Here is an 11,399-nt window from a genome sequence, read left to right as displayed (position 1 = left end):
TCCCTCCCTCCCTCCCTCCCTCCCTCCCTCCCTCCCTGCCTCCCTCCCTCCCTCCCTCCCTCTCCCTCCGGCGGGGTGAGCCGAGATCAGCCGAGAGCTAGGCGGGCACAATCTCCCCATATCTCCCCATATCTCCCGAGAGCTAGGCGGGCACGATTCGGTGCGGCGCGGGCGTCAAGCTTTGCGACCTCGAGCCCCCTCTGTATTTCCTTTTTGCAAGCTGTGTTTCTTTTTTCATAGGCGTCAAGCTTTGCGACCTCGAGGACCACGCGCGCCAGCACGGCTGGGAGCTGCGGCAGCACCCGAGCACGCGTCGCACCGCCTCGGTCGGGGAGATAGATGGAGATCGCAATCTCGGCGGAGATCGCAATCTCACCGCCTCGGTCGGAGAGGTAGATGGAGAGGGGAAGAGCAGCCTTGGCCGGCGACTGGGCACCGGCGGATACAGAGGCACACAGACACACAGACTAGACACTCCGCCAACTAGGAAGTGAGAGGGGACTTCGCCACGAGGCCGTGACTCCCAGCCCTACGCCTACCTAACCCTGACCCTGACCCTAACCTTAACCCTACCCCCAACCCTCCCCCTCCCCCTCCCTACCCCTACCCCTGACCCTAACCCTAACCCTGACCCTAACCCTAACCCTAGGTTGGCGGCTTCGTGGCGGGCGGATCGACGGGCCACGGGGCACTGCTGCACGGCGGCTTGTCCGAGGCCGGCGCGCCGCTCGGCTCAGTTCGCCATGAGTGAATGCGTCATCATGAACAATTGAAGCAGCAGGACGGCGCGGTGCTTGGCCTGCGCGTCGTCACGGCGGAGGACCAGACGCCGCGCGTGCTGGAGCTGAGCGGACGCGACGTCTTCCCCGTCGTCCACGCCTACGGCACCAACGGCGTGATCACGTCGGTGGAGCTGCCGCTCGCGCGCGCGCAGGCGCGGAGCACGCACACGCACACACACCACACACACCACACACGCCACTCACACCACACACACCACACACACCACACACACCACACTCACTCACTCACTCACCCACTCACACACCCCGCTCACCCACGCGCACCGCTCACCCACGCGCACCGGGCCGTGCACTTTGAATGCCGTGCGGCTCCTGTCCGGCAGACGCGGAGTCGAGAGGGCTGCCCGGCCCTTGCCCCACCACCCTCGCCCGTGTGGAGAAGAAGACTTTGCCCTGCCTGATCCCAGGCGTGGAGCGACGTCACGGCCGCCTTCCCGTCCCTCGACGCCGCCGCGGCGTTCGCGCTCGATGTGGCCAACGCGCCCGCGGTCGTGAAGCGCGGGATCAGCGTCTTCCAGGCCCCGATCGCGCACAAGTACTTGGAGGCCGACGCGCTGATGCACGCGACGGGTGCGGACGCGCCGCAGTGGGACAGCGCTCACGGACGCGACGGTGCGATGGCGGCCGGCGGCGACGCGCGCCACGTGGCTATGGTGCAGTGCTCACCTCCAGGGGTTGGCCCAGTCGAGCGGCTCTGCGCGGAGCACGGAGGGCTGACGACGCGCGTGGTCAAAGCGACGGAGGCACCGCGGCCGATGTACGAGTTTGGCTGGAACCACACGACGCTGCACGCGCTGCGGGCCGACAAGTCGGTCACCTACCTGCAGTGCGTGCTCGAGCCGTCGTCGGCGCTCGGGCTGCTCCGCCGCGTGTCGGAAGAGTTCGACCCGTCCGAGCTGCTGCAGCACCTCGAGGTGGCCAACTCCCGAACTACTTATGCATTCATCCTCAACTCGTAGTTAGTGGTCAGCACCTCGAGGTGGCCAACTCCTGAATTAGTCATACATTAGTTGGCTCTTCGAAATAAGTAAGTCCGCACCTCGAGGTGGTCAACTTCGGAGGCCGCGCGGGCTTCGCCTCGCTCGCGCTGCTCTGGCCAAAGGGCGAGACTGGGGAGGCCGCCAACCAGCGGCTGCGCGAGATTCTCTCGTGGCACGAGGCCAATGGCATCCCCGTCTTCGACCCGCACACGCACGTGCTCGAGGACGGCGGGATGAAGGTGACGGATCGGGCGCAGCTCACCACATCTCCCCAAATCTCCCCCCACATCTCCCCACGTCTTCCCACATCTTCCCACCTCTCCCCACCTCTCCCCACCTCTCCCAAGGTGACGGACTGGGCGCAACTCGGCTTCAAGCGGCGCGTCGACCCGCACGGCCTGCTCAACCCCGGTAAAATGCGAGCCTGGGAAGAGCAGAGCGCCACCGCCGACACCTCCGACCCCCGAGGCGCCTTCGCTGCCTCGTACCGCATCGCTGACACTTCGGCCGTTGGCAGTGGTCCGAACGTCGCCACCTCCGCCACCGCCGCCGACGCGTCCTCCACCGCCGCCGATTCTTTCGGCACGCACGCCAGCAGCCCCGGCTCGGGGCGCCGTCGGCCCCGCTCGCGCCTGTGGGGGGAGTGGAGCACGGCGGACTTTGCGGAGGCTGACCTCTCGCAGGCGGTGAGATAGATGGAGATCTCCGCCAGGAGATCGCAATCTTGGCGGAGATCGCAATCTCACCGTGACCTCTCGCAGGCGGTGAGATAGATGGAGATCTCCGCCAGGAGATCGCAATCTTGGCGGAGATCGCAATCTCACCGTGACCTCTCGCAGGCGGTGAGATAGATGGAGGTCTCCGCCAGGAGATCGCAATCTTGGCGGAGATCGCAATCTCACCGTGACCTCTCGCAGGCGGTGAGATAGATGGAGATCGTAATCTTGGCGGAGATCGCAATCTCGCCGTGACCTCTCGCAGGCGGTGGCGGTGCTCCCACTTGGTGCCGTCGAGGCTCACGGCCCGCACCTGCCCCTCGGCGTTGACGCGATGCACAACGCCGACCTGCTCCACCGCGCGCTGGCGGCCCTCCCCGAGGAAGCTCTCGTGCTGGCGATGCCACCTCTCGACGTGGGCGTCAGCTGCGAGCACGCAGGCTTCGCCTGCACACTCGAGGCCATGTCTCCCCGTGTGTGTCTCCCCTCATCTCCCCACATCTCCCCACATCTCCCCACATCTCAGGCTTCGCCGGCACACTCGAGCTCTCGGCGGAGACGGCGGCGGCGGCGTGGTGTGAGCTGGGCGCGTGCGTCGCACGGGTGGGCATCCGCAAGCTCGTGCTGTACAACTCGCATGGCGGCAACCACGCGCTTGCGGAGGTTGTCGCAAGGCGGCTGCGGAAGCGGCACGGCATGCTGACCGTCCTCGCCATGAACCTCGGAGCGAGCATGGCGCCCGGCTCTGCCTGCGCAAATCTCTTCCCCGAGGACGAGATGCGGTACGGGCTGCACGGTGGCGCTCTGGAGACGTCTCTCATGCTGCACCTGCGTCCGCAGCTCGTCAGCACTTCCGCAGCAAAGGACTTTGCGTCGAGGGCGGCCGAGCAGCCAAAGGACGCCGCGCTCCAGCTCCACGCGCCCGGGTTCGCGACAAAGACTGGATGGCTCTCGCAAGACCTGAACGCGCACGGGGTGGTGGGCGCCGCCGCGACCCTCTCCTCCGCCGAGAAGGGCGCCACCCTCGCGCGCGAGTGCGTGGAGAGCCTCCGAAAGCTGCTGGTGGAGGTGCACGCGGCCGACGTGGACGAGCTGCTCAGCGAGAGGCCGCTCTTCCCGCCGCAGGGCGACGCGGGTGGTGAGCTCCGCTAGCGCTGGCGAGCTCCGCTAGCGCTGGCGAGCTCCGCTAGAAGCGTTGCGAGCTGTGACCTGTGGTGAAGTGTGTAGACCTCTGTAGAGGACCTGAGACTGGGTCAATTGTACCTCGGATGAAAATTGTACTTCTGGTGCATGTGCGTACAATCTACAAATGTACTCACCTTTGTTCTCTGAGTTAAGCCCGGGCATCAAAGAGGAGTCGCACAAAATATGTGTCACGACCGTCGCAGGGTGATGCGCGACGGGGCGGGCGAGCTACGCAAAATTGACGGCGCCGCCAATGCTCGCGCCAACAGCCCCCGCGGAGACGCCACGGGGGCCAGCTCTGTGGCGGGCGGGCGGCGTGGCGGGGGTCGGTGGCGGCGGTGGCGGCGGGAGCCAGCCCTCGCCGCCGCGGGTGCCGGCGTGCGACCAGCGGCCCTGTCGGGGGCAAGAAGAGGCGCGGCGTCGGGCGCCCACGAGCTTCGTGCGCGGGCGGCAGGGGATGGGCGGGAGTGGTGGTAGGAGAAGCAAGCTAGGCGAGGACCGGCGGGGGCACCGGCGGGTGGTGAGGTGCTGAGGGGAGTTTGAGGGGATCCCTACGCACCTCACCAGGCCGCCGCCCCACAGACGGAGCAGTGCGTGCGGCAAGGGCGGTCGCCTCGTTGCCTTGGAGCCCGACTCGCCGTCGCGCCTCTCCCTCTCGTCGTCGTCCGGCATCGCGATGGCAACCGACTGGTCGGGGCAGGCAACGAGGGGGTGGGGGTGGGGGGGGGGGGGGAGGGGAGTCTGACGGGCTCAGAGGCACAGAGACGAGAGAGTTTTGTCTGGCCACGTGCCCCAGCAAGGCAGTTTACTACAGGTGCACGGTTCTAGGAAGTGTCGCCTCATCTGGCAGCACCACGACTGGCAGGATGGGGGGGAGGCGCCGCGAAGGCTGCGTGACCGCTGCCTCCTGTGGGTCAACCCAGTGGCACGATCTGATCAGCCTCGAGCTCAACGCGGCCGCCAAGAGGAAGGAGGCGAAGGACATGTATGCACCTAAAGCGCATCACGCTCACGATGTGCGGCCCGGCGCGCGACCGAGCGAGGAGAGGAGGCGGAGCGCCGACGCTGCCGGCGCTGTCCCAGCGGGCGGAGTTGTCTCCGCTCCACATCCAAAGGAAGGGGAGCGCGACCATCAGGAACGCCACCGAAACGTATGCTAGCGAGAGGAAGAGCAAGCACCGCTGCCGCTGCGCAGAGGGCAGGCTCGGACGGAGTCCAGATGACCTGCGAGGTACGGGGAGCAAACGTGAACGTCCGTGGGCAAGGGACGGCAGCATGTGTCCCGCGCACCCCAAGGGGAGCTGCAGCAGCACAAGCGAGGAGGCAAAGCCGATGAGAGAGCCTGAGGTGGCGAGGAGGATCTGTCAATCGCTCGCACTCTGCCAATGCATGCGTGTGCCACGCGCGCTCTGAGCAGGTGGCTCTGCGTCTCTGAGCGCGGTGGCGCACCGAGCACGGCAACCGCCAGGCACGCAAAGTGGGGCGGCAGCCGGCACCCGTCGAAAACGATGGCGTCAAAGTAGGCGCCCGCGGTGATGCTTCCGAAGCCGATGGCGAGCAGGCTCGCGTAAAACTGCTGCCGGAACGCTCGGTAGATCCGTGATGGGGAGCGGCGATACGCTATCAAGAGCGGCGCGGCGAGAAGAGAGGCTATCAACAGCGAGGGGGCCGCACGCCACCCGGCCGTCATCCTCGGCGCGTGGCGCCACGGCGCAAACACGCGCACACGCGCGGGGCGTCAAGAATGTCTCGCCGGCCTGGGTGTGCTGCCTATGCTGTGGCCCGGGATGGGGTGCGGCCTCATCAAGAGCCGGCGGGCCACGTGTTTGGGAAGTCGGAAAAGGGGGGGGGTTCTGCGCCGGGTTTTGGAGTTCTTCACCTTCCTAAAAAGAAAGAAAACAGACAACCCAAGGGAGGGATGGGAGGACGGCACGCCGCCACCACACAGGGATTTTAAGGAGAGGAGTGTGATGCGCTAGCCGTCGCCCACCCTAGGGAGTCTGCCTCTTCCTATTTCTTTTCGCAGTCTCTCGCCGATTCTCGCTGCAACCTTCATGCCACCTCGCGGCCGTCCCACTCTCGTCGTTCTCTCCCTTGTCACTTCCTCCTCTGTCGCGTCATTCTCTTCTGCCTCGTCCTGCGCCGCCGCCGCCTGCCGTTCCCTTGTTCTCTCGGCCCTAACCTAACCTCGGAGACCGATTTCTTTATTTTGGCTGAATAAAAATAGGAGTGCGACAGGTGCAACGGGCCAGAGGATATCCACCTCGATAACGAAGGGGAAAATACGGGAAACCCAAGCTACACACAGTCTGTTGCGGGCATTAAGAAAACAGGATCGCGGCACGCCGCTGTTTCTAAGCCTTTCCACCCACCCCAAGAACTCTCTCTCTCCCACCCCACCCACCCCACGCCGTGGTTTCTTAGCTTCGGCCGGCACCCCAGGTCAGCCGGGATCTAGGAATTTTTAGGTAAAATGACAATAAGGAAGCGCTGGACCGTGTCGCAAGTCCGCACGCAGTCTGTCCGCAGTCTGCCACCCACTGGGATGACAGGAAGACGCACACACCTCCATCCACACCGCCCAGAACACCGCAGACTTGGGCAAAATGACAAGTGCGCGCGCCGCAGGCGAAGTAGAGCTGTTTAACGTTGGGAGCTGAACAGTGTTGCTAGTGTTAACAGTAACAACAGAACAACAGTGGGGCTCCCCAACAACAGTAGCTAACGTTAGGCCGGCTGAACAACAATACATGTAGGGCTGGGGATCGTTGGCGCGCTACTCTCGCTCGGGAGAGTCGAGTTTGATGGGCACTGCCGCCAGAAAACGCGCCTCGTGGACCGCCTCACTACCGCTCTCTCCCTCGCATAGCGGCCACGCTCTTCGGAGCGCTGGTCGAGCGACCCTATGATGTAACTTATTCCGGGGCCGGTGTGCGGGGAGCGAACCTTAACGACCGCCCAGAAGCTTTCTGAGCGAACCAATCGGGCCGGGATCATCAGCATATGTCCCCTCCACAACATCGTGGGCGTTTGAGCGGTATTTGAGGAGTACCGCCACTCTGAAGTTCGGCCGGGTGGTCTGCAGACCCCCCCCCCCGGAGCAGCAGAGGCTCCGTGGGGTCGCAAAGTCGACGCTGGGAGTCGCACTCGTCAAGCCATCGCAGCACCACGCGGTCCGCACGTACCGCCCACATCCCCTCCACCGCTGAGAAGGCGCAGATCGACCGCCGGGCCGCGTAGTTGTCGTTAAGGAGCGGTTTTTGGAGCCGTACGAAGAGGTCCCAGACGGGCGAACATGCGGTTTTTCGACGACCACACGCGATGTGGTATCTGGTTTTTGCTAAAAACGGGCCGCCTAGTGCAGCATCACTAGTACAACACGCAACCACACTGAGAGCTCCACACTAGCCGGAATAGGCGAGCCCCGGCGGCCTCACCGTCGCCGCTCGCGGCGGAGCCGACGGCGGAGCCACGGGCGGGTGCGACCTTTTGGATCGCGATTTTTTTCGAGCTCAGACGGCAGCGAGCGACTTTTGCCTGCAGCCGTAACTCGGCCTCTGGCCGCCGACAGCGCCTAACTCGGGGTCTGGGGCGGAGCCCCAGCCTGGGGTCTGGGGCTGGCAGCCCCAGCGGGGTGCGGGGCAGAGCCCCGCGAAGAAAATTTCGCATTTTTAGCACCATAAACCGACCAAAAAGAGGGCTGTGAGCTGCTGCCCAAGAGCCCCAAACAAGAGCGCAATGTACAAATATCGTACACAACAGTAGACCTCTAGATATCTACGTCTCGGCACGCGGGGTGACTCCGACTATTGTGCGAGAGGTACGTGACTGGTGACTCTGATCGTGGGCACAGACCCGAAGTACGCACCCATCCAATTCTCGGTCAGGTGTACAGTGGATCACCTTAAAAAATCCTGGATTAATTCCTGAGCCCACCCGGCCCCACCAGACGGGTAGAGCGAGGCGCCCGGGCCACTTTTTAGCGCCTCCCGAGCCTCCCGGCGCCTCCAGTGGCCTCCTGAACCCTCTCCCGCAGCCTCTCTCGGCGACGTGGGGAGCAGCTGCCGTCCACGGCTCGCACCGGCTCTTCCAGCGGCTCCACGCTTGCCGCCCGTGACGTCCGCGCAACGCACCACCACGCGGCCGCTCGAGAGAGCGGTCGACGCCCATACTGCTGGGCGTGGCGCTCTATCGGTCGACGCTTCGGCGTCGCTGCTTGGTAGGGGACCCGTGCCTCGACGCGGCGGCGCGGCCGAGTACGGCTCGGTGGCACACCGCGTCGCCACGGATAAGATGCGATCCTGCATGTCTTATAAATAAATAAATAGACCAGACATCTCCTGGGGAGATTGGGCAGTGTTCTGTGAGACGGACTTGGAGCACTTGGAGTGCAGTCATTAACCGCGCACATCCAGGGCCGGGGAGCTAAGAAGCGCTTCCAGCGGGCCGGATGATTGGCATCGGGTTGCGGGCAAGAGAGCCCTAGCCCAGGGGGTGCGCGTTCGCGGGGAAAGGGCCGTAAAGTAAACACGGGTCTCCGAGGGTTGGTTCCGTGTACCGGGTTTCCCCTTAATTGCAGAACGCCCCCTCTACTCGGAGCTAGTGGACACGGACACTACGACACCACCCGTCACGTACACACACGACTACTTAACGTGTACACTGCCCGGCTGCGCGGCGGCTCCCCGGCGCGGGGGCCTCGTCCCGCACCCATCAGGGCGAATCTTCGGTCTGGTTCGGTCTCTTGCGGCCCCACTCTTTCCTTCGCATAGCGGCCACTCTTCGGATCGCTGGTCGAGCGACCCGGGGGATGCCCCGCGCGCCTGACCCAGGCGCGAAAACGAATCTGCGAGGTGTGGCCGCTCATGCGGCCCGATGGGGAGGAGCGGGGCGGACTACGGGGATCGGCTTCTTACACAGCCCTTCCCTGCAGCGAGCCCCCCTGCAACCCACCCGCGCTAGGTCCTGGGTGACGTAGGGGAAACCCGGCGAGCCTCGGGAACTAGCCGGGGCAGTCGGAGAAGGGGCAACTCCGTGCACTGACGGTCGGCCGTCAGAAAACACGCCTCCGTGGCTCGGGTTACACCAATCCTCGCTACCCAACGCGGCCAAAGGAACAAAATCTCTCTCCCAAAGGATATCCCACGCGTGTGTTGATTTTCGGCGACTCGATTTTCGGCGACTCGCTTGGCACGCTTGGGCCGCTGTCGCTTCCTTCCCCGTTTATGGTGCTCGCGGCCTACTCTCGGGTCATTGCGGCTTACGCCCCTGGCTCGGATGGCGATGCGACCGGTGACTCGCGCCAGATGTACGACGGAATCCGTGGCGGCGGCCAGCAGGCGACAGAGGTGGCGCTCTCGACGACGCTCGCCCAGCGCGCGCTCCAGAGCACCACCTTTGGGCAGACGATGCAGATATTTGCGTACTCGAGCGACACGGCGAGGAACGGTGAGTACGGCACGCTCATTGACGCTACCACCAGCCGATGGTTCGTGCCGCCGTTCCCTCCGCCGCCAGCAAAAGCAGAACGGACGACTCTCGCGGCAGCAGAAAGGGCAGGCGGCAGCCAGCAGGAGACAGAGGCGGCGCTCTTGGCCACACCCCGCGCCCGGCGCTCGCTCGATAGCACCGGAACGTACGGCACGATCTTTGGGCGCAAGATCGGGCAGACGATGCAGATCTTTGCGTACTCGAGCGACACGGCAACGATCGGTACGTACATGCACATGTACCCGTCCGTACTCATCGACGCGGACACCGCCCTCTCCTGGCAAACCGTCGAGGTCGCCTTTGCCAACGGCGTGATCGAGAGCGTCGCCGCCGAGGACGGCCTCACTGCGACTATCAACACGAACAACAAGGAAATCGGCGTCGGCGACTTGGGTGGCTCGGGCAAGACCCACCCCGCCGGCCTCGTCATGACTGTCACCTTCACCTCCGGCACGGACATGGACAGCGTGTACATCGACTTCTCGTCGAGCACACCCGCGATCGGCATCTCCGCGCAGACCACCGTCTTGTTTACCTCGCCCCGTGTGGCGACCGTCGTGCAGGACAAGCGCAACAACCTCTACCTGTTTGCCTCGCCCAACACGCCCACCGACGGCAAGGCTTCGACCATCGAGATTGCGGTCACGGGCGCCTTTAACGAGAGCGACATCACCCCCCTTCTCACTGGCATGACGCCGCAGGTTGGCAGCGGCTTCTTCGGGCTGGGCTTCCCCAACGGCACGTCGAATCTCCCCGACGGCGAGGCGATCGCCGTCGCGTCTCGGCCCCTCCTGGACATCGACGTGGACTCTGTGACGACCGCGGTCGTCGCCTCTCCCGCCGCCCCGGCATTCGACGCGCTCATCTTTGTCATCGGGGCGGCCTTCGACCCGTGCGTCTTGTGCAACGCAATCATGACGACGCCACCGCCTCCTAGTCCCTTGCCGCCTTCGTCACCAGTGCCAGCATTGCCGCCACCGCCGCCACCGCCGCCAGCAGCAGAAGAACACGAAAGCAATTCGAGCTGCACCGGGGTGGTCGTCCCTCTCCAAGACGAGGCAGGACCACCCTGGGAAGCCTGCGCGGGGAAGGCAGGAGCGGACAAGCTCTACTTCAGCTTCTGCCGCGAGAGCGCCACCTGCACCATCTGCGACCACAATTTGCCCACTCCCAACATCTCTTGCAACGTTTACGTGCTGGTGGCCAGCCCGCCCGCGTCGCCGCCCCGCCCTCCGCCACCCCCGCAGCCGCCGTCGCCGCCGCCGCCGCCGCTACCGCCGGACTCGCCTCCGCCACCGCCGCAGCCGCCGCCACCCGCACCTCCACCGCCGTCCCCTTCGCCGCTGCCATCGCCTCCGCCGCCCAGCTCCCCTCCGCCTCTCTCGCCTCCAAGCCCCCAGTCGCCTCGGCCACCAGGGCTGCCGCCGCCGCCATTCGGGTCCCCACCGGCGCCTCCGCCGCCTGCGTGGCCACCCGGTTCCGACACGCCACCTCAATCGCCGCCTTCGCCGCCGGCGACGCCGCCGCCGCCCACGCCGCCACCACCGGCGCCTCCGCCGCCATCGCCGTCGCCAGCGCCGCCGCCGCCGCCGCCGCCGCCGCCGCCGCCGCCGTCGCCAATTCCTCTTGAGGATTGTCGCATCAAGGTTGACGACTGCTACGATCTGAACTCGAATGCGCCCGCCATAACCCAGGAGGAGTGCGCTCTGTACTATGACGTTACCAAAGTCGATAATACAACACGCCTCTGTGCGCTGAGTGACGGGATGTGCGACGGCTCATCCGAGGAAGTTCCGCTAGGCCTCACAGAGTGCCGTTCCCCGCTTCCGCCGCCGCCCTCGCCCCCGCCGCCGACGCCCCCGCCGCCGCCACCGCCACCGCCGTCTATTTCGCCGTCACCGCCGCCTCCCTCCACCTCGCCGTCGCCGCCGCCTCCCTCCGCCTCGCCCTCGCCGCCCCCCCCCTCCGCTTCGCCCTCGCCGCCGCCACCGTCGGTTTCCCCCTCGCCGCCGCCCCCCTCGGCCTCGCCCTCGCCGCCGCCTCCCTCCGCGTCGCCCTCGCCGCCGCCTCCGTCGGCCTCGCCCTCGGCGCCGCCCCCCTCCGCCTCGCCCTCGCCGCTGCCTTCCCCCGCCTCGCCTTCGCCGCCGCCGCCCTCGGCCTCGCCCTCGGCGCCGCCCCCCTTGGCCTCGCCGCCGGGTCTTTTTCCGGTGTCTCCTCCTGCGGCC

At 65.8% G+C, this 11,399-nt stretch overlaps 3 protein-coding genes across 3 annotated transcripts in view; 2 read left to right on the top strand and 1 right to left on the bottom strand.

Moving 5' to 3' along the window:
- The window catches only part of EMIHUDRAFT_427681 (hypothetical protein), a gene marked incomplete at both ends in the record, with an annotated part of 3,102 nt that extends 624 nt beyond the window's left edge, over positions 1–2,478 (top strand). The window contains 7 exons of the mRNA XM_005766704.1: positions 180–326; positions 650–736; positions 782–934; positions 1,211–1,338; positions 1,399–1,717; positions 1,849–2,022; positions 2,131–2,478. Of these exons, the coding sequence (XP_005766761.1) occupies positions 180–326; positions 650–736; positions 782–934; positions 1,211–1,338; positions 1,399–1,717; positions 1,849–2,022; positions 2,131–2,478 (1,356 nt within the window). The remainder of the gene's footprint in view (positions 1–179; positions 327–649; positions 737–781; positions 935–1,210; positions 1,339–1,398; positions 1,718–1,848; positions 2,023–2,130) is intronic.
- A 355-nt stretch (positions 2,479–2,833) lies between these two features.
- On the top strand, positions 2,834–3,651 carry EMIHUDRAFT_211730 (hypothetical protein; the record flags this gene model as incomplete). Its single annotated transcript, XM_005766703.1, has 2 exons — positions 2,834–2,972; positions 3,026–3,651. The coding sequence occupies 2 exons, from the start codon at positions 2,834–2,836 to the stop codon at positions 3,649–3,651; spliced, it is 765 nt and encodes a 254-aa protein (XP_005766760.1).
- Positions 3,652–3,912: 261 nt separating this feature from the next.
- Positions 3,913–5,374, bottom strand: EMIHUDRAFT_103417 (hypothetical protein; the record flags this gene model as incomplete). Its single annotated transcript, XM_005766702.1, has 5 exons — positions 3,913–4,077; positions 4,249–4,371; positions 4,698–4,908; positions 4,975–5,026; positions 5,134–5,374. The coding sequence occupies 5 exons, from the start codon at positions 5,372–5,374 to the stop codon at positions 3,913–3,915; spliced, it is 792 nt and encodes a 263-aa protein (XP_005766759.1).
- Between the last annotated feature and the right edge of the window lie 6,025 nt (positions 5,375–11,399).

The sequence above is a fragment of the Emiliania huxleyi genome (genome assembly GCF_000372725.1).
Source record: "Emiliania huxleyi CCMP1516 unplaced genomic scaffold EMIHUscaffold_50, whole genome shotgun sequence".
Taxonomy (NCBI): Eukaryota; Haptophyta; order Isochrysidales; family Noelaerhabdaceae; genus Emiliania; species Emiliania huxleyi.
Note: the sequence above shows the minus strand (reverse complement) of the source record. Positions and strands in the feature narration are given on the sequence as shown.